General features: G+C 45.5%; 1 protein-coding gene across 8 annotated transcripts in view; it reads left to right on the plus strand.

Moving 5' to 3' along the window:
* CCDC85A (coiled-coil domain containing 85A) overlaps window positions 1-26,950 on the plus strand; it is a 182,838-nt gene that overhangs the window by 126,517 nt on the left and 29,371 nt on the right. For 7 of the 8 annotated variants that reach the window (XR_010599938.1, XR_010599939.1, XM_065589608.1 and 4 more), the window contains exon 3: window positions 21,935-22,011. The exons of the other annotated variant lie outside the window; for it this stretch is intronic. Coding sequence is in view for 5 of the 7 variants with exons in the window: in XM_065589608.1 (XP_065445680.1) it covers window positions 21,935-22,011 (77 nt within the window). In the remaining 2 variants the exon portion in view is untranslated. The remainder of the gene's footprint in view (window positions 1-21,934; window positions 22,012-26,950) is intronic. 8 annotated transcript variants of the gene reach the window in all.

A 26,950-nucleotide genomic window follows, 5' to 3' on the forward strand; every position in this document is an offset into this window, starting at 1 on the left:
ATCAGTACTGGCAGGTCCTGCTGCTGGCCAGATCCCAGTGGTGAGTGGCAGAGTCCAGTGGCCGACAATGGGGGTGGATATGCAAGGCTGGTGGCGGGGCAAAGCTGCAGTACGCAGGGCCGGCCATTCCCCTGCCAGTCCGTCAGTGCAGCCCCTGCTGCGTGCTGGCTCTCGGGCAGCAGGTCCCCGCCCCCTGTCCTGTTTCTGGCTTACACTGGCTGCACGCTGCATGCTGCGGTGGCTGGTGAGTGCAGGCAGATGGCAGGCAATGGCTGGTTATGTGTCGCCTCTACGATCCACCCATCGGCCCTTTACGTACTCCCTGTCTTGCTGTCCTCTCCCTGCTTTGCCCCTTCAGCACCCCCATCCCCGCTGCTCCTCTATATCCCCTCCGGCGGGGCGCATTTCGCTCCCAGCACTATGCAGAGAACCAGCCCCTGGTCGGAGCGCTCAGCTCATCAACAGCCTGGCCAGCTGGCTTCTTCCTTCCCCCACTGCCTCTGGCTGGGCCGGGGGCCCCGGGAAAGCCCAAGACCTCTGGCCCGGGCGCTGGCCAGGAGGAGACGAGCCCTGCATGGGCCAAAGCCCCAACAGTGCTGGCATGGGGAAGCCTCTCTGCCCCTTAGCTAAGCTCTGGAGTGGAGGAGGAAAAGCGATTTCCAGCCTGTTTGCACCCGACCCTGCAGGCTCCACATCAGCCTCCCAGGCAAGGGCTTAGCACCCTTTTCACCCACTCTGTCCCCTAGGCACCCTCCCCTGCTGAGCCACCTCTCTGGCTGGGTTTGCTGAAGCCCCTGCAGTCAGCTTCGCTGGTGCACAATGCAGTCTTAGGGCTTAACCCCTTCATGCCCACGCCGTAGTTGGGGGACAGGAGGCAACTGGATGTGGCTATGTTAACTGCTTTTCGACACTGTGTGGGCAGGAAGGGACAAGCTGCTTCCAGCCAGAGCGGAGTGTGTGTGTGTGGGGGGAAGAGATGAGCTCTGCAAAGACATGGGCCAGGTCATCCCTTTCCTCCTCACCCCCTGCCCCGCAGCTGGAAGCTGCTCCCATCTCTTCTATTCCACACAGTGCCGAAAGGCTGCTGCTGGCCATATTCTGGTATGAACCCTGGCAGAAATCTGGGGAGGGGGAGGGCATGTGACCCTGTGTGCCCTCCCCCCCATGTTGCCTTGGGAAGACGTGGCGCCAGGTACCAGGAGAGGTGGGTCCGTCCTGGGGGCCCAGCCAGGCATGGAGGGTGGAAAGTGCCGGGCAGAGAGGGTCAGGTCAATCGGTCAACCCCCGTGCGAGAGAGGTGTACGGGAGTGTGTGTGTGTCACCTCTCCTCGTGTGAACCCTAAAGCCTTAAAGATAAAAAGGGAAATTCTGGGGACTTGGTTTACAGGGATCCTCTAAGTTACATCAGTACGTGTGTCCTGGATATGAGTCGACAGTGTGCCCTTGTTGCCAAGAAGGCTAACGACATTTTGGGCTGTATAAGTAGGGGCATTGCCATCACATCGAGGGACGTGATCATTCCCCTCTATTCAACATTGGTGAGGCCTCATCTGGAGTACTGTGTCCAGTTTTGGGCCCCACACTACAAGAAGGATGTGGAAAAATTGGAAAGAGTCCAGCGGAGGGCAACAAAAATGATTAGGGGGCTGGAGCACATGATTTATGAGGAGAGGCTGAGGGCACTGGGATTGTTTAGTCTGCAGAAGAGAAGAATGAGGGGGGATTTGATAGCCGCTTTCAACTATCTGAAAGGGGGTTCCAGAGAGGATGGATCTAGTCTGTTCTCAGTGGTACCAGATGACAGAACAAAGAGTAATGGTCTCAAGTTGTAGTGGGGGAGGTTTAGGTTGGATATTAGGAAAAACTTTTTCACTGGGAGGGTGGTGAAGCACTGGAATGGGTTACCTAAGGAGGTGGTGGAATCTCCTTCCTTAGAGGTTTTTAAGGTCAGGCTTGACAAAGCCCTGGCTGGTATGATTTAGTTGGGAATTGGTCCTGATTTGAGCAGGGGGTTGGACTAGATGATCTCCTGAGGTCCCTTCCAACCCTGATATTCTATGATTCAGTGATACCTGAACACTAAAGACTTTAGTTGGACTAAAGCAATTCACTCCTCAGGACTGTGTCCACGTACAGAGAATGGGAGACACTGACATTCCATCAATCCCAAGGCCCCTGTATTGGCAGGGAATTGATTAGGTGAGATATGCCCAGTTGATCCAAGTGGGTGAATTACCATGTGCTGTTGAGGAAGATGAAAAATCGGAACTGGGGCCGCCGCCCTGGGGCCCGAGCCGGGCCGGGCTGGAGCTGCTGGGGCCGGGGGTGCTCGGCCGGGGCCGGTCTGGTGCGCTCGGCTGGAACTGGGGCCGCCGCCCTGGGGCCAGAGCCAGGCCGGAGCTGCTGGGGCCGGGGCCGGTGCGCTTAGCCGGAACCAGGGCCGCCGCCCTGGGACCGGAGCTGCTGGGGCCGAGGGTGCTCGGCCGGCGCCGCTCAGCCGGGGCTGGGCTGGCGCGCTCAGCCGGAACCGGGGCCAGTGCCCCGGGGCCCGAACTGAGCCGGACCAGAGCTGCTGGGGCCAGGGCCGGAGCCACTGGGGCCGCCGGGCGCTGCTCGGCCCGGGCCGGAGGGAGCTGCTCGGCCAGGGCCGTGCCTCCCCGGAGCTCTCCTGCCCCCCCCACCCCAGCTTACCTGCTGCTGCCGCCTGCATGCCCCTGCTTCTTTTCAGACTTCCCGCAAAGATCTGATTCGCGGGAAGCAGGGGATGGGGAAGAGCAGGTGGGCAGAGCGTTCAGGGGAGGGGAGGAGGGGGAAGACAGCTGAGGGGCTGGACAGCGTGGTAAGGCTGCAGGGGCTGCAGGGGATGGAGGGAGCTGTGAAGGGGCTTTGGCTGCCGAGCGGCAGCTTTTCGGTCTATAAATAGCCGACCAGGGGGAAATCCTGGACATTTTTAGATTTTTAAAAATCCTTCCCGGACGGCTATTTATAGACCGAAAAACCGGACATGTCCGCGGAAATCCGGACATATGGTAGCCCTATTATAGCAGTATAGCTGATTCCTATACGAGAAAGGGAATAAGCTGTATTGTATGAGCACTTTTATGCTGATATACCTGTGTTCACTCTAGAGCTTGAAGAAGTACTAAAACTTTTGCTAAAAAAAAATAAAATTCCCCCCCCCCCCCCCCCACCCCTCAACTGAAATAGTTATACTGGTACAAAATTGTGTGCAGATGAGGCCTGAAATAGTGGTTTTAAGTTTCATTTCACAACCACACTCTGATTCTTTCTCTTAACAGTGGTTTGTAGCATGTGATCCATTAGGATTTAATCATTTCTCCCTTTTTTGACCCAGTGTTTGTCACTTTATTTGTTAAATTACATGAACTGCTTTTCAGCCAGTATCCTCATTTTGCCCCTTGGACTCTTTCCAGTGGCTTTAATGGGCATTAGGTTAGGCCCTTTATATAGATAAGGGGGCACACTGCTTGTGCAATGCAAAGGGACCTTGGTGGATATGAGAGTCAGATCCAGCAATGCTTTACACTTTGAACTTTCTGTATATGCATATCTCAGTTAATTAATTCAGAGTCTCATTCAAAGCACACTGAAGTCAATGGAAAGACTTTTTGGGCCTGATTCTTATTTGCACTAAGTTTCCTCTGTACTGTTCTGGCACTACCATAGTGATGTCAAGGGACCTTAGTGTAAATGAGAATCAGGCCCACTGACTTCAGTGGGGTGTGGCTGAAGCCCTGGTAGGGTATTGAAAAATAAAAACAAAGTTATTAGTATAACTCATCACTACTACTTGGTCCTCTATCATAGATGCCAATGTATTACATTTTATATGTCAAAAACCGTGTTTGAATTTTTATATGCTAGCACTTTTCTTGTTTTCATGTGATTAAAATCACATGTGCAATGCTTATAGACGTCTTATAATTTAGCTAAATTTCACACTTGACCTCCAAAAAACATGTCTGTGAGCTATGGAATTACATCCAATGTAAATTTTAAGTTTCTATCCCCAAAATGCTGAAGCACTAGATTTGATTTTTTTTTAAAGTTACAATTTTTTATAATGGTCAAAGTGTTTGTTTATTCCATTCATTTGTTAAAAAGGCTACATCATTTTTTGCTCAGTGTTTTTTTAAAAAAATTCTGGGACTAAGAACAAACTTGGAAAAATTAAATCCAAAAGGTAAAAAAAAGTCTGAGGGAGTCTGAATAACAGTCTTTTCCTGTTAAGAATAAAGTTGGCTGTGCAACTTTAACTAAAGGAGTCATTTTGAGGTCCTCCAATCAACTCATCTTTTGTAACCGAAATCTTTGGGGGAAATGAAGCATAAATCTGAAATCCAGAGTTAATTTGTACTGCTCTTTAGAAAGTCTGATTCATTATTTCAATACAAAATTGTGCATTGGCAATGTTTGTAATACAGCTAGAAAGAAACTCTTGGAAATGTTTATAGCTCTGACCATAAAGCAGAATAACTTTTCTTTTTACTACTAATGATCTATGTTTCCATGACTGAGAATTGAAATAAGGATTTAAAATGTCACATCTCTGCAAATTCCATGAGCAAGCACTACCATTGTCAAATACGGTAATTAAACAGGAAAAGCAACCTAGGAGTGATTGTCCTCATCCACCTCCCCATCACTTGTCTAATAGCGATATGATTATTTTATAACTACAATATCATGTAATTGTTTTAGGTCATTGACTACAAATAAAATGTAAACATTCTACAAACATGGCAAATAAATAATGTACTGGCTTGGTTTATTGAATGAACGGCTCTATGTTTGCGGTGGGTGAGTATTAGAGGGCGGGTGTATGATGAGTAGGCATAAGAGGGTTTTTGATCTGGAGGTTGAGTTTTGGTTAGAATCATGGGGAAGAATATAAGGTTGTTTAAATGTGTTTTATGTTATTTTATACTTGTACATTTAGGTTAGCGATTATATGAACTGTATGGATATTTGGAATATTGTCTTTCTTAACTGGGTTCTTTTAGGTAGCTAAATGGGTGGTGTTCTTTGTAGGGTTTGTTTGTTACTGTGAGATTCCTTGGTGTCCAGGACATATATTTTAATTGTAATAGTAAGTCTGAACTGTAACTTAAATTACAAAAGGTTTTTGTTTGTTGCATGAACAAGACCAGATCTAACTAGTCTCTTTGGCATTGTGCTTGTCATTTTCTTTCTACCCATCCCAGTATCTTTCTTTGATCTCAGTTGCTAAGATGATTTCTTTATCCAGATGAAAATTTTACGATCAATATTGTACTTAATACATTTATATACTAGGTTTTTTATGTGGTATGATCTGTGTTTGAAAGCCCTCTTCAAGTCCCAGGAGATTACTTTAGTGTTGTATGGTTTAGAATGCCAGCAGATGTATTTAATTCACCTAAGATGGCATTTTCCACAGTGTGTTTTAATCTATTTAATGGGTATTTTCAGCCATCCCCAAACACTTTTTCTTGTTCTGGATGGGATGGCATATGTTAATTTACAAAGCTCTGTTCAGAAGTGAATGTTTGGGATTCCTGGCACTTTCAAAAGCTTTTTACTACAAAGGAGAGTTTTTGGCACACAAAAAATAATCGCATTAGGCCCAAGCTTCCTTGCCCAAGTTATTCTTATATAGGAGTGAAATTTTGCCTTTAAGGGTCAGGTTGTTTGTCTGCCCCTCGCCATGGAAGAGGCTGGTGTTTAGCTGCATAAACCCAGAAATATCCTATAATCCACTTGGATTACTGTATCAATAGTTAAACTCTCAACCCATCTCATTTTTGGACATTTATGTGCTTCAGGCTATTAAGTCCAGCAAGTGGCTTTTTGATTTAGCAGAGTCTGAAAATCTGTACCTTCCTTGATCAGAGGTGTAGTTATTACTTCTGTATCCAGCGCTGTGAGGTGCTGAGCAACTACAATTGCATGAGCTCAGCACCTCATTGGATTTGGCGATCAGATGTTAAGACATAACTGTTTTCCTTTTGCAGAGTCATCCTATATGACAAACATGTATGGAACAATGGCACTCTGTTTCTGTACAGTTGGGTGGGAGAAGGAAGAGTTGATGCTGGAGGGTAGTCAGTAGCTGGTTCATAGGAACTGGCTTATGCTTCTGTATTGTTAATATATTTTGTAGAGCCAGGGGGCCTCTTCAGTTAGGAGTTGTTTTTTAATAACAATAATAAATACAAATGAAACAGATAGGAATTTTAAAGCTGTGACACAAACTGAAGATTATTTCCCTAGACCTGATGCTTTCTTTTTCTCCCATCCATGTGCTTCTCTCCATGCCCTATTTGTGGAGCCCTCCCCACCAGGGCCAGCTCCAGGCACCAGCCTAGCAAGCAGGTGCCTGGGGCAGCCAATGAAGAGGGGGGCACCACATCCGGCCCTTTTGGCGGCAATTCGGCGGCGGGGCCGTCACTCCCTTTGGGAGCAAAGGACCTGCCGCCGAATTGCCGCCGTAGAATGAAGCGGTGGTAGAGCTGCCGCCGCAATCGCAGCTTTTTTTTTTTTTTTTTTTTTTTGTGCTGCTTGGGGTGGCAAAAATGCTAGAGCCGGCCCTGCTCCCCTTAGTTATCTCTTGCCCCTGGACCAATTCTTAATCCTTTCTCTGATTTAGTAGCCCTTTCCATTTAGTGATCCTCCCGCTACTAATCCTGCTGTCCCTCATCCCAGCCTGTGTCCTTGTTTCCTTCTTCAGCTCTTCTTCTCTTACTGAGGCTGCTCTAAAGCTCAGTTTTGTGTCTTTCCAATGAGTTCAATGGGCTTTGGATCAAGCCCATTCTGAACACCAGTCTTGCTTGCTGCATTCAAAGAGCAGTGGGTGCATCTTGAGGCAGGGAAGCATTGCTAAAGAGTAAAGGAGAGCATGTTGGTATATGGAACTAACTACTCAGTGAAATAAGAAAGGCCAGAAAGACCTCTAACAATCCTGAAGCACACAAAATCAATTCTGGAACAAACCTCAACTAGTGAGAAGAGTTTAGCAATGGCATAATGGGTTCGATTTTTCTCAGTTTTCGTTGATAACCTGGCAGATGCATTTTGCGCAGACGGAAGCTGAGCTGAAAGCATATCAAGTAACCCTGTGAGAAAAGCATCATGAATGTCAACCCATGAGTCAACAAAAAGCCTGTATCAATGGTGTGAATGTTACAGCAGGCCCTCATAGTGGCATTGTTATGCAACTGTTAAAAATAAATCTTACATATAACTTTAGAGGAGAAGTTGGAATCAAGACTACCACATATTATGTCTGGTCTTAGATCTAGTGATGATTTCCTAGCCATTGAGGTGCACTTTTGTAGTAGAGGCTTTTTGCCAAGAGCTATGAGAGGGGTTTGAAAGCAGAGCTTTTGTTAGAGCTGAATTCATCTGGAGGAAATTTTGTTGCATCCAAAGTTTTATGTGCAACAATAAATCTCCTACGCCAAGACAGTAGAATCAATATTGTTCTTAAGTAAAATATAAATATGCTTATCCTCAACAGAAAGTAGAAACCCAAGCCTGTATTTTTAATAACCTGTCTCAAAGGCAACATCTAAATAGTGAATAAGAGTGTGGCTTAGAACAAATCTTTGAGGGACTCCTTAAGTGACATCAGCAGGAGTCAAAGAAAAGTCTGCTACTGAAACAGAATTATGCTGTCAAGTTGAGTAGGAGCAAAACTAATGCACTCTGTCATTGACATTCAAAAGGATGTCATCATCTACAGTGTCAAAGTAGCACTTAAGTCCAGACAAATGCAAACACACAGACAACCCCAGTCAGACTCCATCGATAAACCATTAAAGCCTTGACTATAGCAGAGTCAAGACTCTGAAAAAATACAAGCCTCTGACTGCAACAAGTAGAGATAATTTGCAATTAAAAGCTGCAACTGAGAAAACACTAGTCGTGTAAGAAAATTTGGATACAAATGTCTAATTCTAGAGACATATAATTACTTACATGTCTGGATCCCATGTGTGTTGAAAACAGGAGGTACAGCACCTGTTGCCTGAGAAACAAAAATAACTGTTTTGATCGAAATAATAAAATCTGAAGGATATATTCTAGTTAAAAAAGTATAAAGCTTACAAGCACTAAGACTTAATTTTGAAATAATCAGAGCAGTATCCATGGAACCGAGTTTAGTGAATTGACAAACAAAACCAAAAATAACCACCCCCACCAACAAAAGAAGTTATATTGTTAGTTACAGGAAAAAACTGAATAGTTGTGACCAATAATCACAGATGAGAGTGCTCAGTTTTACTGCAGCATAATTTAAGACAAATAATTTTTCTTGTCAAAAGAGCAATAATCTGAGTGATACAAAACTCGATGGTTTTTCCTGCCGTAGGTGTTCTAGAAAACATGCTTTACCAGACACTTTCACAATAAACAGTTGCTAAACATTTTGCTGAGCTTAATACAGTTCTCCCTTAGGCAAACCTCAATTTTATCTATATGATAGTGCTAGCCTTAATATTGTTGGGTTTCAGAGGAATTTCACTATACTTTAACAAGAAGCTCTCTAGGATTAAAGAATGTCATACAAGGGACGCAACTCTAATAGGGCTAGTGGAAATACAGAGTAGCTTCAATGAATTTATACCAGTGTAAATAAGAACAGGATGTCAAGTATCGGAGGGGTAGCCGTGTTAGTCTGAATCTGTAAAAAGCAACAGAGGGTCCTGTGGCACCTTTAAGACTAACAAAAGTATTGGGAGCATAAGCTTTCGTGGGTAAGAACCTCACTTCTTCAGATGCAAGTAATAGAAATCTCCAGAGGCAGGTATAAATCAGTATGGAGATAACGGGGTTAGTTCAATCAGGGAGGGTGAGGCGCTCTGCTAGCCGTTGAGGTGTGAACGCCAAGGGAGAAGAAACTGCTTCTGTAGTTGGATAGCCATTCACAGTCTTTGTTTAATCCTGATCTGATGGTGTCAAATTTGCAAATGAACTGGAGCTCAGCAGTTTCTCTGGTCCCGAAGTTTTTTTGCTGTAAGATGGCTACCTTTACATCTGCTATTGTGTGGCCAGGGAGGTTGAAGTGTTCTCCTACGGGTTTTTGTATATTGCCATTCCTGATATCTGACTTGTGTCCATTAATCACTCTTGCGTAGTGACTGTCCAGTTTGGCCAATGTACATAGCAGAGGGGCATTGCTGGCACATGATGGCATATATAACATTGGTGGACGTGCAGGTGAATGAGCCAGTGATGTTGTAGCTGATCTGGTTAGGTCCTGTGATGGTGTTGCTGGTGTAGATATGTGGGCAGAGTTGGCATCGAGGTTTGTTGCATGGGTTGGTTCCTGAGTTACAGTTGTTATGGTGTGGTGCGTGGTTGTTGGTGAGAATATGCTGAAGGTTGGTGGGTTGTCTGTGGGCGAGGACTGGCCTGCCTCCCAAGGTCTGTGAAGTGAGGGGTCATTGTCCAGTATGGGTTGTAGATCACTGATGAATGATCATCAGTGATCTACAACACCATCACAGGACCTAACCAGATCAGCTACAACATCACTGACTTCTGTTAGTCTTAAAGGTGCCACAGGACCCTAAGAACAGGATGTTGACAATATATAGTAACTAGATTTTAAAATAGGCTGGATATGGTTATAACATTTCTAGTTATGGCTGTTAATATAGGAGTAATCAATCATGCTTTGAGCTGTTACTTGGTCACTGTAAGGTACAAGGGAAAAGATTTATATTCTGTAATATTAGATAGTTGGCTATGTGCAGATTCTCACCTTTCATCCGGTGAGATATTAGTTGTCATTGCCAGGAGATGGATTTAATTGACCTGGTCTGATATGATATTGCAAATCTTATGTTCCTGCCCAAAGTAGTACAGTGAAAGCAAGGTTACACGTACCCTTCACGTTTTTGTAATAGCTTTCCAAAGACTACAGCCAGCATCTTAAAGGCTTTCCCTATTGTTTGAGCCTTCTGCAAATATTTTAAATTAAACCAAATTCATCAGCTACCTATATATCTTGGCACACAGTTCTTTGCTGATATAACTAGATGGCTCCACTGACTTCAATGTAATTTTACCCATTTACACCACTTGAGAATTTCTGACTGTATTTAAAATATGGTCACCACATTCATCAGAATATAACAAGGCTTATTTAGATCCTGGAACACTCCAGGTAAATTATGATTATCAAATAGAGCTAATCAGAAAGTTTTGATGAAAACCAAAACAAGATTATTTTAACATTTTCCATAAAATTTTATTTTTCCACTTCTGGCCAGCCTTATTACAAGATTCCTCCGAATTTAACAGAACTGCACATCAGCAAAGGAACTATCAGCCAGCTCCTTAATTGTACAAAATAAAACCTCTATTCAAAAAGGAGCTGCGTAATGAACAATGGTCACATATATATATAGACACAACTGTTGTCAGCACAACTCAAACTCAGCACCTTAAGCACTAAAAACCGGAGCTCTAATGCTTGAGTTAAAGATGTTTTTTGCTGTCTAATTAGCAGACTGTTAGAGTCAGTTGGGCCAGTCACTAAAGGGAAACATGACCACATGCACTAATGGCTTATCCAAGGCCTATTGAAGTCAATGGAAAACCTACTATTGACTTCAGTTAGCATTGAATCAGGGCCTAAGCCATATTCATAGTATGAGAAAGCCCTAGGGGAAAAAAAAACAGAACAAAGGGAAGCTGTCTTAAAAAATAGAATTTAATGTGACATCCTCAACCATTCTAAAATGGAGGAAATCTAGTTTAAAGAACATTACAAAAGTATTTGATGTAGGGAGATCAGTCATAGACATACTGAAAATGGATATTCTGTAAGACAAAAAAAAGTCAAGAATATGTATGTGGGAATAACATCAGGCTCTAACATAGTTTGACTCAAACCAAAAATATCTAGCAGTTTCAAGAATTCTGATATCATAAGAGAAAAACGATCAGCTACATAAATACTGAAGTCCTCTAATAACATGTTAGACTAACTGATACAGAATGAGGGCAGATTGACTCATAATTTCTATAAAAACATTGTATTAAGTTTTTGAGGATGATAAATTACCACATATAATACACTGTTATTATACAGATAATCCAGAATTTAGTTTTATTCCCAGAATGGAGTGAGGCACAATGACTACACTTCCAACTATGTTAACAGCATGTGGAGCTGATGTAAAAAGGAACATTTGAGGAACTGTGTGTGGTGAAACTACAAAGATTCTCATCTTCACCGAGCAGATCCATTACATCTGAATACAGCAGAGCAGTACATCTGAATATACTTGCAGATTGGAAGAAGACTCTTAAGGTCTGTCTCCACTGCAATAAAACACCCCTGGCTGGCCTGTGTCAGCTGACTAGGCTCACAGGACTTGGGCTGCAGGGCTATAAAATTGCAGTGTAAATATATGGGCTCAAGGGAGACCCTTTCCCCCTCACAGGGTCTCAGAGCCGAGGCTTTAGCCTGAGCCTGGACATCTACTCTGCAATTTTATAACCCCAGAGCCGGAGTCCCACGAGCTCGAGTCAATTGACACGGGCCAGCAGCAGATGTTTTATTGCAATGTAGACATACCCTGTAAAACACCAAGGAAACAATCCTGTGTCTTTGGGGGGCTGTGAAAAAGTATGAGAGGAGAGGAAAGTGATCAGGAACAGTCAGCATGGATTCACCAAGGGCAAGTCATGCCTAACTAACCTAATTGCCTTCTATGATGAGGTAACTGGGTTCTGTGGATGAGGGGAAAGCAGTGGATGTGTTATTCCTTGACTTTAGCAAAGCTTTTGATATGGCTTCCCAAAGTATTCTTTCTAGCAAGTTAAAGAAGTATGGGCTGGATGAATGGACTATAAGGTGGATAGAAAGCTGGCTAGATCATTGGGCTCAATGGGTAGTGATCAATGGCTCCATATCTAGTTGCAGCTGGTATCAATCAGAGTGCCCCAAGGGTTGGTCCTGGGGCTGACATTGTTCAATATCTTCATTAATGATCAGGAGGATGGCGTGGACTGCACCCTCATCAGGTTTGCAGATGACACTAAACTATGAGGAGTGGTAGATACGCTGGAGGGTAGGGATAGGATACAGAGAGACCTAGACAAATTAGAGGATTGGGCCAAAAGAAATCTGATGAGGTTCAACAAGGACAAGTGCAGAGTCCTGCACTTAGGACAGAAGAATCGCATGCACTTCTACAGACTAGGGACTGAGTGGCTAGGCAGCAATTCTGCAGAAAAGGACGTAGGGGTTACAGTGGACGAAAAGCTGGATATAAGTCAACAGTGTGTCCTTGTTGCCAAGAAGGCTAGTGACATTTTGGGCTGTATCAGTAGGAGCACTGCCAGCAGATTGAGGGACGTGATCATTCCCCTCTATTTGACATTGGTGAGGCCTCATCTGGAGTACCGTGTCCAGTTTTGGGCCCCACACTACGAGAAGGATGTGGAAAAATTGGAAAGATTCCAGCAGAGGGCAACAAAGATGATTAGGGGGCTGGAGCACATGACTTATGATGAGAGACTGAGGGGACTGGGATTATTTAGTCTGCAGAAGAGAAGAATGGGTGGGGGGGATTTGATAGCCGCTTTCAACTACCTGAAAGCGGGTTCCAAAAGGATGGATCTAGACTGTTCTCAAGTGGTACCAGGTGACAGAACAAAGAGTAATGGTCTCAAGTTGCAGTGGGGGAGGTTTAGGTTGGATATTAGGAAAAAAAAATTTGCTAGGAGGGTGGTGAAGCACTGGAATGGGTTACCTAGGGAGGTGGTGGAATCTTCTTCCTTAGAGGTTTTTAAGGTCAGGCTTGCCAAAGCCCTGGCTGGGATGATTTAGTTGGGGATTGGTCCTGCTTTGAGCCGGGGGTTGGATTAGATGACCTCCTGAGGTCCCTTCCAACCCTGATATTCTATTCTGATTGTATGACCTAACAGCCATCTGCATGTTTTGTGTTCATGGCTTTAATGAATAATACTATAATTTTAAAATACACATTTATTTGACAGGGATCATATTTAATGAAGTAGAATGGAACTCAGTCAAGATTGCTGCTTTAGTAGAACAAATATCTAAAAACAGAATATTGGACCATGGGAGAAGCAGAAATAATGCAACCAAACATGAAGCTAGAAGTTCCCACACTGGATCTGACCAGTGGTACATTAGTGGGGAAAGATGGATCAGCATTCACGTCGCACTCCCCATCAGTACTCAGCCCAAGCCGGAGAAGCTAATGATCCAACCAGCAGACCAAATTCAGCGATGAATCCTGGTCATGTGCCACCTGAGACACATTGCACATAAACTAAGGGCTTGTCTACACTACGTACTGGATTGACGGGCAGCGATCGATCCAGCGGGGGTTGATTTATCACATCTAGTATAGACGCGATAAATCGACCGCTGAGTGCTCTCCCGTCGACTCCAGTACTCCACCAGAACGAGGAGTGCAAGTGGAGTCGACAGGAGAGCGCCAGCCATCGACTTACCGCAGTGAAGACACCGCGGTAAGTAGATCTAAGTACATCGACTTCAGCTACGCTATTCACGTAGCTGAAGTTGCGTATCTTAGATCGACCCTGCACAGTAGTGTAGACAAGCCCGAAGAAGAAGTGGTCCATCTACTCCAGTATCCTGTCTCTGGGTCAAAATCCTGTTTAGTTCTTGAGCAAAAACAAGTTGTTTGATCTTATCTAAGTCCTCATTTGGCCGTAACATCACGGACAGGTTTACGCTGATATTCAGAACATAGAATAATAGAATCATAGACTATTAGGGTTGGAAGAGACCTCTGGAAGTCATCAAGTCCAATCCTGTGCTCAAAGCAGGACCAACACCAACTCAATCATCCCAGCTTAGGCTTTGTCAAGCTTTGTCATGACAATAGAGCTTTTACTGGTATTAATACAAATATTTTTCCATTATTTATTAGTTGTTTTAAGACTGAGGGAGCTCAGATCAGATGTGTTTGGGAGTTAATATTCTATATGTAAGCAGCTGTGCAACCAAAGATTAAGATTTGTTTTGTAGTAAATGGAGGTCTTTTGCCGTGCATTAGAAATCCTAAGAACTACATGGATAATAAATTAATGTACTTACAGAAGCATAAAACACAAATGGCTTTACTAATTACATCAGCTGAAAATCATCTTGTTTGTCCAATGATTATCAATTTGTCTTTCAAAACAATTATTGTCTGATATTTTGTGGTGGGGTAATTTGCCCCTTATAGGCTGTGAGCCACCTTGCCATGTGACATGGCCTTTTAAGGCTTTAAGGGTTCGAACCTAATGGGGACAGAGAGAAAGCGGTCCTAGGAATAAATGATGCTTGGGAGGAAATCCTGTCATTATATCTTTAAGAATCTGAGGCCAGGAGTCTTTCAGAAGGGGCGGTAAAGGCTCCTCTCTCCCCTCCAAATAACTGGGAATGAGCTGGGAAAAGAGGTCCAGTATAAATGCTGTCTCCTCTCTCATGGCAGGTCAGATGCCTGCAGACACTGTAGGGAGTAAAAAGGCTCCTGTAGGGCCCTAAATTAGAAGCAGTAAGACACCAGCAGGAGAAGGCTGCCTGCTGGATTCTCCTAGCCTAAGGATTAATTGAGGATAAAGGGGCCAGCAGAGGGAGAAGTTAGTTAACGCCCTACAGCTGGCAAAATTATAACCCGACCCCAAGGAGGAGAGCTGGGGGGGGGGCTCCTGCAGTAAGGAGAGACAGTGACTGAAGCACAACACCAGCTCCAGGAAGGAAGGTGCGGGGGCTCCTGAACTGGGACAAAGAGCTGACTGGGCCTTTTATTGGGACCACAGCATGGAGATCTGGAGCAACAAAGTAAGTCACCCATTGTAGAAAACTGAATAAATCATCCCCAGGAAGGGGGTACATGTTCTTGAGCCAATCCAAGTCTGGTAATTGAAAGAACACGAGGGTGGAGTGCCTTGGCAGGGCCATAAGGGGACATGGCTTACCTCTTGACAGATATATTGGAGCATCTTGCAAAATGCTAGACTGGGAGGCAACACTAATATAGCTCTGGTCAGTGTTACAGCTACAGTTCTCGTAATGCCTTTGGCTGTGCTGCACTGAATATAGGGTGGATGAAATCCTGCTCCATAGCAATCATTGGGAATTTTTCCACTGACTTCAATGGAGAAAAATTTCACCCTGTGTAATTTATGGTGTCCATTTTACAACATAACTTGAGTATATTAATTTATACTTCAATATATGTATTTGTAATAATTAAAGGCACCAGGACTACTCATTTCAGTTAGCATTTGCTAGATCAGGCCCTTGGTATCTGGCCTAATTGTTAGTATTAATGAGATTGGTAGGTAGGGTTACCATATTTAGTGCCTCCGAAAGGAGGACACTTTAAAGGGGCCCCAGCCCCGCCCCCGCTCCCGCCCCCACCCCAACTCCGCTCCCTCCCCAAAGTCTCCGCCCCCTCCCCTGCTTCCCGCGAACATTTGAGTCGCGGGAAGCCTGAAGCAGGTAAAGGGGGGTGTGGGGGGAGGAGGCGCGGCCCACCCCCGGCACCGCAGGTCCCCAGCCCGTCCCCCGAGCCCCCGGCCCGGCCCGGCACCGCCGGCCGAGCCCCCGACCCGGCACCCGAGCCCCCGGCCTGGCACCCGAGCCCCCGGCACCCGAGCCCCCGAGCACCGCCGGCCGAGCCCCCGAGCCCCCGGCCTGGCACCCGGCACCCGAGCCCCCGGCCCGGCACCCGGCCTGGCACCCGGCACCCGAGCCGCCGGCCGAGCCCCTGAGCCCCCGGCCCAGCCCGGCACCGCCGGCCAGGCCCCCCGAGCCGCTGGCCCGGCACCGCCGGCCGGGCCCCCCGAGTCCCCGGCCCAGCACCGGCCCCCCGAGCACCGCCGGCCGAGCCCCCGAGCCCCCGGCCCGGCACCCGAGCCCCCGGCCCGGCCCGGCACCGGGCCCCCCGAGCACCGCCGGCCGAGCCCCCGAGCCCCCGGCCCGGCACCCGGCACCCAAGCCGCCGGCCCGGCACCGCATGTCCGATTTTCCTGCACATGTCCGGCTTTTTGGGATTTCCCCCCGGACGGGGATTTGGAGCCCAAAAAGCCGGACATGTCCGGGAAAATCCGGACGTATGGTAACCCTATTGGTAGGGAGATTAAAATAAATCTTTCATACTATGGAAGGGTTGAAAAACTAGGAGATTTTACACTAGATGCTCAGATAATGTAAATCAACATTGACTTCAGTAGAGTAGATTTACACCAACTATGATTCTGGTCCTTAAGATATAAAGTATAAAACAAAGGAATAAATAAGAGAGGTGAAAATCTTTTACAAATATAATATGTATGTATGTGGTGCTAGAGTAGAAAATGGCAGAAGCAAAAAGCATCAAGAGAAAAAGTGAATTCAACAGACAATGGCAGGGGTTGGCTAGGGTTACCATACGTCCGGATTTCCCCGGACATGTCCGGATTTTTGGTCCCCAAATCCCCGTCCGGGGGGAATTGCCAAAAAGCCGGACATGTCTGGGGAAATAGGGAGGCTAGGATCTCCGAATCTGTGTGTGTGGGTCGCCTGCTGTAACATCATCTCGGTGTGACACTCGGCTCCTGCCCAGGGCATGCTGGGAGCTGTAGTCCGGCCGGGCCTCGCTCTCCAGGGAGAGCCGGGAGGGGGGAGTGGCTGAGAACTACAACTCCCAGCGGCCCCTGTGACGCGACCAACCTGCCCCTGTGAGGCAGACCCTGCGCCGCCGGAGCAGAGCAGCTGGAGCCCGGGAGGGGAAGTGCCCGGCTGGTGGCGCAGGGTCCGGAGGCAAGGGGGCTGCCGAAGCCCATAGCGCTCGGGCAGCTCGGCTCTTAAACAGAGCCTAAGAGTCGGGAGGAGCAGAGCATTTGGAGCCCGGGAGGGGAAGTGCCCGGCTGGGGGCGCAGGGTCCGGAGGCAAGGGGGCTGCTGAAGCTGGAGCACTCGGGCAGCTCGGCTCTTAGACAGAGCCGAAGAGTCAGGGGAGGAGCAGAGCAACTGGAGCCCGGGAGGGGAAGTGCCCGGCCGGGGGCGCAGGGTCCGGAGGCATAGGGGCTGCCCAAAGCCCGAACGCTACCGGCTTCACGGGTTTGCCGGGCAGCCTCCAGACCCTGCGCCCCCAGCTGGGCTCTTCCCCTCCCGGGCTCCAGCTGTGCTGGGGAAGCGCCGGCCGGGGGCGCAGGGTCTGGGGGCTGCCCGGCAAACTGTGAAGCCGGTAGCGCTTGGGCAGCCCTTTTCGCGTGGCTGGGAGGGAGGAGGGGGAGTTAGGGCAGGGACTTTGGGGGAATGGGCGGAGTAGGGGCGGGGCCGGGGGTGGGAAAGGGGCGGGGCCAGGGCCCGTGGAGTGTCCTCTTTTTTTATTTTTTAAATATGGTAACCCTAGGGTTGGCAAGAGCATGATGTTCAAAAGGAGCAGCACTGAGTCCAGAAGCCTCCTCTTGCTGTGGAAATCTGCAAATCAACCCCCTTGAGAAGATGGTACTGTAGGAGGGGGAGGAGTACATAGTTTTTCCCCAAGAAGAGTTTTGTTGGAAGGGAAGGATGTACTGTGAACTATTTCCCAAAATAACTGCCCTTAGGGCAGTGCCGTAACAAGGGCAAGGCGAGTGAGGCACATGCCTCAGGCACACAAAGCCGAGGGGTGCAGAAAGTGGTGGAGAAAAAGGAAAAAAAAAAACAACAACCGCTGGCTGGCACAGAGATATTTATAACCCAGGTGATCTCCGCCCCACCTGCCACCCCCCCCCAAGTGTCCCCCGGCCCCAACTTGCTTCCCCCGCCCCCTTCACCCCTGGCCTGGAGCACAGCAATTCCGTGCTTCCTCCCTGCAGTAACTGCTGCCACAGGGTCCTAGTGCCCCCCATCTCACTGCCAGGGCAGACTGACTCTGAGCCTGCCCTTCTCCCTCAGACCCTTTCATTTTCCAATGGGACCCTCCAGCAGCACACAGTCCCCCTGCTCACAGTCACCGCGCCTGCCCCATTCTGGGCAAGGAGGCAACCCCTTCCCTCACCCCCAGTGAAGCTACAGTCGGGGGCAACAGCAGGGGAGGAGGCGCACGCAGCACCCCACGGCACCCACCGCAGGGGAGGCAAGGGAGATTCCTGGACCTGAGAGGGGTCCTAGGAGCACATGCAGTGACAGTGGTGTGGATGAGTGTGCTGCTGGGGGGGCAGGAAAGGGGGGGCTCCTCCCCCAGAGCTTGCTGCTGCCGGCAGGGAAAGGGCTGGTGGGAGTCCTCCTCTCTGGCCCTGTCCCGGAGCAGCCTGCCTGCACCCCAAACTCATCCCCAGCCCTGCCCCACCCCAGAGCCCACACCCCCAGCCAGAGCTTTCACCCCCCCACCGCACCCTCAACCCTAGCCCTGAGCTCCTCCAGCACCCCAAACACCTTATCCCCAGTCCCAGCCAGAGCCCTCACACCCTACACTCCTACTCTCACTCTGAGCCCCTCCCACACTCCAAACCCCTCATCTGCAGCCGCAACCCACAGCCCTCACCCCTGCACCCCTTCCCTCTGCACACCTCCCATCCCCAAACTCCCTCCCAGAGCCTGCACCCCAATCCCCTGCCCCAGCCTAAGGCCTGCACCCCAGACCTCCTCCCTCACCCAAACTCCCTCCCAGAGCCTTGGGTGCATGGGGGGGGCAGAGTTTGGGTGGGGGGGGCAGTTTCTGGGCACCACCAAAATTTCTACAAACCTGCCATCCCTGATCCTGCCTGCAAGCCTGAACTCCCAGCATTTTCAGGACACATGCTGATCCCTAATGGCCACTGCTGCTATCCAGCACCTCCGTCCTCTCTTAACCTGTGAGTCCCTCTCTGGATTGGAACTGGACTGGTACCAGCCCAAGCAGTCAAAAATCATGAGTTGACCCCCCAAAATCACAGGTTCTACCACTGCCCCTTCATTCATTCCTCGGCGGCAATTCAGCGGCAGTCCCTTCCCTCCGAGAGGGACTGAGGGACCTGCTGCCAAATTGCTGCCAAAGAGCCACCCCTGGGGGAGGGCACAATTTTATATTCTTGCCTCGGGCACAAAAATACCTAGTTACAGCTCTGCCTTAGGATGGGGAAGGTACTGCGTGAGACTGTTGTGAATGCTGCTACCACAAGGGGTGGGTTACAGAGAAGGAAGGAAGGTCATGAGATGGGAGGTCCTCTTAGAAGGATGTGGTTAGTTTTGGATAAGCTTTGCAACTTCAGTGCTTATCTAAACCAAACTTTGGGACTCTTCAGAGACTCATCCAGCACTAGTTAATACAACACTTGCAGAGCACAGCATATAAAACCTCAGATTACCTTTCTCCCTCTGTTTTTATGTATAGTCCACTAGCTCACTGTGTACTAATCATTTCTGACAAATGACTTTATATTGCCTTCATGTTCTGTAACTTCATAGGAACTACATATGTTTGCATATTTTAAGGGAGGGTTTCTCAAACTTCATTGCACCGCGACCCCCTTCTGACAACAAAAATTAGTACACAGCCCCAGGAGGAGGGACCGAAGCCTAAGCTCGCCGGAGCCCTACTACCCTGGGTAGGAGGGCCAAAGCTCAAACCCCACTGCTCCATGCCGGGGGCCTGTAACCTGAGCCCCGCCGCCCAGGCCGAAGCCCTCGAGCTTTGGCTTCGGCCCTAGGCGGTGGGGCTTGGCCTTTAGCCCCGGGCCCCAGCAAGTCTAAGCCAGCCCTGGCAACGCCATTAAAATGGGGTTGCAACCCACTTTATGGTCCCGACCAACAGTTTCAGAACTGCTGTTTTAGGGCTTGTATTCATGGAGACACTCAGGAAAGTTAATCAGAATTAAATAAAGGTATGAATTTAAAGTGGATTAGTTAAATTGTATTACCCCCCCTGTGGACGCTCTAATTCAGAAGTAAAATGGCCCTTAGTCTACTACTTCCTCATAAGGGTGGTAAGTGAAACTTAGTCTACTAGAGAGACAAGGTAGGTGAGGTAATAGCTTTTGTTGGAAACATATTTGCTCACCCACCTTGTCTCTCTAGTATCCTGGGACCACATAACTACAGCTACATTACATTCCCAAAAAAAAGAACAGGAGTACTTGTGGCACCTTAGGGACTAACAAATTTATTAGAGCATAAGCTTTCGTAGACTACAGCCCACTTCTCAATTTCATGAGGTTGATGGATTTCCATTCCATACGGCTAAATGCAGTGCCTTGCATAATGACAGGTTTCAGAGTAGCAGCCGTGTTAGTCTGTATCTGCAAAAAGAAGAACAGGAGTACTTGTGGCACCTTAGAGACTAACAAATTTATTAGAGCATAAGCTTTCGTGGACTACGAAGTGGGCTGTAGTCCACGAAAGCTTATGCTCTAATAAATTTGTTAGTCTCTAAGGTGCCACAAGTACTCCTGTTCTTCTTTTTGCGGATACAGACTAACACGGCTGCTACTCTGAAACCTAACATTACATTCCCAGTCGACTGTCATTTTTATTTCATGGACTGGCTGGCACGTGAAGTGACTTGGATATATTAGGGATCTAGAGTGCCAAATGCACAGCTAATTTAAATTGGGGAACTCCAGTGAAGTCAGTGGAGCCATTGGGTTTATGCCAGTTGAACACCTGACCCAACATGTCCACAGACACACCCTTTCGAGACCAAAGAGCTAATTCTCCACTCTATTCCATGAGTAGATGGCTGGTGTAATTCTAACTAAAGTCACTAGAGTACACCAGCATAAAAATGGTGTAGAGGATTAGTGAATCAGGCCCCAGAGAAGGGCTGACTTCTGTTAAATTAATAGGGGCTGGTAGAGTCACAGTTATGCTCTTGTACCGAGAATTAGTCTTTTGTATTATAATTAAACTACACCTCATTCCATGAACATTTTCTTTAGAGGCAGTTTTCTACCTGCAGAGCTTCCATATGAGCCAAGATATGCATGGTCATCTGTATTGGAAAATTCTGATTTTTGGCTTTTGTTCTCCTTATGGACCAAATCCTGCTCCCATTTAAGTCATTAGGAAAACTGTTTGCTTCAGTGGGAGGAGAATTGACCATATGTGACTCTCTCGAGGGTGGAAGTGAGCCCATGGGGTTGATGTATGCTTATTTTTTGAATTTCATACCTGAGGGAAATCCTGCTTTTCTTTTTCACTTGAGGCCAATGAAAATATTTGTGTGAATTGGGTGAGCAGGATGGGATGAGCAGGATTTACCTCTGTGATTGGCTCTTGCTATAGAACAAACTCTTTTATGTCCATGCTTGTGCAAAAGTGATCCCATAGTTCACTGTATTATTCTTGTGTTTCTAAAATTGTATGTCGTTACATAGCACAGCAAATTCAGAAAGCTTAGGGTAGGTATTAGCAGAAATTGATCTTCATTGCCTTTCTTCAGGACTTTTATTGTGTTGTAGTGTAGAAGCAACTGCCTTGTCATTTAAAGCAGTGGTTCTCAAACTTGGGACGCCGCTTGTTCAGGGAAAGCCCCTGGCGGGCCGGGCCAGTTTGTTTACCTGCCGCATCTGCAGGTTCGGCCGATCGCGGCTCCCACTGGCCGTGGTTCACTGCTCCAGGCCAATGGGGGCTGCGGGAAGCGCCGCGGGATGAGGGATGTGCCCGCCCGCCAGGGGCTTTCCCTGAACAAGCAGCGGCCCAAGTTTGAGAACCACTGATTTAAAGTACAGTAGTTTAGACTCAAAATCAACAAGGAATTAGGCTCATTCTGCCAAGTCTTAATGTTTTAGACTACTTATAGTATCAGCACTTACTGGTATTATCTTAGAGAGAAACAGAACTGAATGTCGTAAGGTACATTTAAGAGGAGATATCTGCTGTGGTTACACCAAATCAGAAATCTCCTGTCTTATATAGGCACTGATGCTAGTGCACAAAAGCAGACCTGTGTATAATGTGAGTTTTTTCTTTTTAATTTTAGACTCAACCTTGTCCTATGTTAGGCAGCTGGAGGCAAGAGTAAGACAGCTGGAGGAGGAAAATCGCATGCTACCCCAGGTGGGTGACTTCCTGTTGATAGGAACAGTAGCTCCTAGCTAGATAGTAACACTCATATATTAGTGTTTAACATCAGTATTTTCTGCAGTGGGACATTGATATAATTGAACTCTCACAGTGATCAAAGACTCTCATTACAGTAATCAAAGCCTCTAGCATCTTTTATTTTCATTTCTCATTGCTGATTATAGTGGAGCATTTCTACTGGTGTATTTGAGATCATGACAAAACTTCAGAGCATTTTTTTTTCCTTTACAAGTGTTGATACCTTGTAAGAACTCACTGGGGGCTGAAACTTATGTTATAATTAACAATTAAGACATTTAAAATTACAAACAACTGACCTTTGACAGTCCTAGTTTCATCTTAAGAGTGAATTTCTGTCTTTATATCTTTCTAAAATATAAACCTTTTGTTTGGCTGTTCATATGTTATTACTGGGCAAAATGTAGCAAGTTTCAAATGCTATTTCTGCAGTCAACTAAAACCTTACTTTGATTCAAAAATGGAAATTTGTCAAGCAATTAAAATAATAAATTGGTTATTGTAATTTTTTTGGAGGGATGTATTAGGTGCTTAATGGGGAGACTGAAATTACATTTTAAAAATAAACAAACATCAAGAGAATTGGAGTTAGCTCTCCTTGGTACATGCTTTTCTTTTTATTTTAATTGTTTTTATTTATTAGCAATGAATTAATAATATTTGCATTTTTCAAATATATGTTAATTTTTTATTGACTAACGCATCTTGCTATTATATTTCATTTAAAAATACTGTGGAAATCAATAACTTTTCAAAATGAAATATCTTGTTCATTTAAAAAAAATAGCCATGTAATGCTGGTTCATTGTACTGACTCAGAATACTATCACTTGTATGTAAAATCGAAGATAGTGGTAAAGGGAAGGGGCAGCGATATTCATATACTCTGATTTAATCATTTTTATAAAGTATAGAGACAAATGCATTAGTTACAAGAATGGCTCAGGATCAAAGTTGGTGATGTCTTTGCTAAAGCCGATTTTAAGCAAAGTTTTGTCTAATAGTTAAAGGAGTGATCTTGGTTCTATTCTTTGTTCTGCCACTAACTAGTTATGTGACCTTGAGCAAGTGATTTAACTTCTCTGTACCTTAGTTTACTCATCTGAAAAATGGGCATATAATACTTACCACCTGCAAGGGGTAATGAGGATTATCATATATAAAATAACATTTGCAGAGCATTTGAGATGGAAGATACTCTGTGATGCAGAGTATTATTGTCTTGCCAAGCAAGATGTTCAAGGCAAATGAAAATGATTGACCTAAAAACATAATCTGTGATTTGTCTAGGTGTGGTGAAGCAGTAGTAGGAGATGGAGATAGGTCATTCAGGAAACACTTTAGGGCCAAAATTTTTCGAGTTACTAGTGGTTTTGTTTGTCTCCATTTTAAGGTGCACACCTGAGACACTGTAAAGGGGTCTGATTTTTCAGAAAGTGCAGAACTCCCAACCTCTGAAAATCATGGCCCTTTAAGATCTCTCATGTTGGGTATCCAAAATCACTAGTCAGTTCTAAAAATAGTGCCTAAAAGTCTACAATAGGGGCAGTGGTGTTTTTGGTGGGGGGTGTAGGGGGCGGGGGCACAAACTGAGGGAAATGCAAGAGGAATAATTAAGTAGGCAACAAAGTCTGCATCTTGCCAAAAATATATGCTTTATGGCCAAATGTGTGTCTATATCTTGGCTTGGTTTATTGGTTCTAGAAGCTAACCAAACACCTGTGAACACTTTATCATTAGAAATGATGAGAATGACATGTGTTGGTCTTTCATAGCATGTCTGCTCATCCTAGGAATTTCATTGCTTTCAATACAGGAAGGAAGCATAGTCAACAGCTAGCCCATTCTGAAGTCATACTCCGGTATGTTAGTGTTTCATTTATATGAGACAGTAGGGACCCAGCCAGCATGTTCTATAAAGAATATTCTGGGGCTTCAGGTGAGTTGGTGAAAGACTCTTGTTCAGGCAATATTCTATCTGATCTGTTTTTCTACCTTCAAAGTTACTAAGGTTAAAAAGGGCAGTAGTGGCTAACCTTGTCTGTTGTCTGGGTTGGTTGTCATTATGGGAAACATGCTAACTATGCTCTGGACACTTGCCAGGCTGAAACAGAAATAGAAAGACATAGAATGGGATTTTGATTTTCAAAAGCTCTCTCCACATTGGTCTAACTCTCTTTCTGATGAAGGCGATGGGAGTTTTATGAGGGTTAGGCTGACTCTCAGTGCTTTTGACAATTCCACTCCAAGCATACAACATCAAATGAAGTTCCTTTTCTGATACAGGTATAAAAACTCCATCTGTTTTGTGGGAAGGGAATGTCTTTTTGTAAAAACAAAAAACAACAACAAAACCCTCTGTTATTCAGTTGCATCCGAAGAAGTGAGGTTTTTACTCACGAAAGCTTATGCCCAAATAAATCTGTTAGTCTTTAAGGTGCCACCAGACTCCTTGTTGTTCCTGTTATTCAGTGGCACTCACCATGCAGGACAACAGGGATTTTAAAGCTCCAGGACTATACATATTAGAAGAGAGTGAGAGAGGTGAACTGTTATTGATACACTTGTTAATAACTATTCTATCCCTGAATGAGTATGATCAGTGCTACTTACGATGCTTATTTTTTCCTGCCTGCTCATCTCTCTTCTTCTGCTATGCCTCCTCTCTTCCTTTTTAACCCCTTTCCTCCCCTGACCTATTTCTCCTCTTCTAGATATGCATTACTCAAACCAACTTGTGTAATGGTGTGACCATTTATACCCTGCATAGAGCACAAAACCCCTTGGCAACCTATTAGTTATCTCCCCTTTTCCTTTGCTTTTCTTGTCTTTTTCTTACATATTTGTTTTTATTTCAACCCCCCTCTACCTGTAACTTAATGGTGTTATTAATATTTAGCAGCAGGCACCTCTTCAGAGAAAAGTGTTTCAATGATGACATCTTCACTGTCCAAATTGAATTCTGAGCTCTAGTTTGCTGCACTATGAGAAGAGATTACAGTGGCTAGGGAAAAAAACAATAGCTACAGTGAGTCAATATTTCAGTCTGATCAGGGAATAGAAATGGTATAAAAATGCTCCTATTCATTTAAGACTGCAAAAGTCTCCCAACATTTGCTCGCATACTGGTTGATTGCATTCTAGTACGTTTAAGAGTTATGAGAAGCTGCAGACAAGTTGTAAATTTACTTTGTTGATGGGGGCAGCAATTAGCATGTATTTGTTTTCAGATGGCGAACAAAAGATATAATCCAAGCACATTCAATATATGGCCACAGATATGAGTTTTGGGAAAGAAAGCAGATGTTTTCCAAGACTTACAGCATGCAACAGGGTCTTCCTACCAGTTGCCAAACTACATTGGATAGGCATGAGGAAACAGTATATTATAGGTTAATATCAGTGCTTCTCAAACACAAAAGTATGTAACAATGCTTGCAAGTGGTGTACATAGAGAGACACAATTTGTGGAAGGATGTTTGTGGGTGGTGTAATTCGAACCAAGAAAGATCTGGCATATAATAAGACTCTAAGAGATCTGTGGTTTGGCCCATGGCTGTTCTGCGCAATTCACAGAAGCACAAAATATTTATGATGATTTTGGTAGATCAGAAAGAAAGCAGACTTAGGAATCAGTAATGTCAGACTTCTTTTCAGGAGATTCATGGTTAGATATAATATTACTGGAAGAGTGTATCCAGTATGCATGTATGTTTAAGCAACTTGGTTTATACAGCGATTATTTTCTCCTATATATTCCGGGCAAGTTTAGAATTCCTGTTTAAGCCTTACCAGAAACTTGCCATGAAGAATAATATCTCTGCACCATCTTATCTGAAGTTTTATTTCATGTTTTTGTTTGTCTTGTCTATCTTTAATTTAATATCTTCAGTGCAAGGAATTTGTCTTAGTCCAGGTCTACACTTAAAACTTTTGTCACTGTGATAATGTTGGGGTATAATTTTTTAAAACCTTTTTATACTGGCAAAGCCCTAGTGTTATACCAGCAAAAAAGTGCTTTTGCTGGGATAGCTTGTTTTGTTTGAGAAAACCAATATAAGCTATGTTGGCAAAAGCACTTCCTTTGCTGGTGTAAACTGCATCTACACTAGGCAGGTTTGCCAGTGTGCCAGTAGTTATACTAGCAAACCTTTTCTAGTGTAGCTTACTGTATAGACTAGTTTCAGTCCTTTATGTAAAAAAGGCACAACTCTTGTGTGAAATAGTCGCTATTGTTATGTCAGATTGTGGGAGGTGGATTGAAAGTTCTAATGGCCACCTTTCACATGACAGTACACGGCTCTGTGAATGCTGAACAGAATGGAGTTGCTTGTTTCAGATAGAAGCTGACTCTGGTTTGCCTTCTATCACTTGGCTGTAAAGTTAAGAATAAAATTATTTATATAAGAAAAGCTTTTTTCATTACTGTGACGACCAACACAACTCCCATTAAAATTATTAGTATTTGTCACTTGTATTACGGAATTCTCAGCCAGGTTCTGGCCCCATTGTTCTAGACACTGTGTGAGCATATAGTAAAGTCTAGAGAGAGTTGCAGTTGCTTAATCCTAAAATCAGTTCCCCAAGACTTTTCACTGATATTTACTTGACTAAAATTTTGATTCATTTCAGCAGTGTTCATGTCTCTGTTCCAGACAAGTTTCCAGTAAATTAGGACTGCATTTTCTTGGCCTAAAATAGAAGAATCTGGGTGGCTAGAGCACATGCACAAGGTAGTAGAATAGAAAGGATAAAAAAAACGAGTGGTTGAACAGAAGTCCCCTTCTGTTTTAATTAATGGGTAGGTGAGAAAGGTGGGGTGGTTAAGAGCATAGAGTGGGAATCTGCTTGGGAAATCTCTGAATGTTTGGAGGGAGAGGCTGCTACAAAAATT

This window comes from Chrysemys picta, chromosome 3 (genome assembly GCF_011386835.1).
Source record: "Chrysemys picta bellii isolate R12L10 chromosome 3, ASM1138683v2, whole genome shotgun sequence".
NCBI classification, from domain to species: domain Eukaryota; kingdom Metazoa; phylum Chordata; order Testudines; family Emydidae; genus Chrysemys; species Chrysemys picta.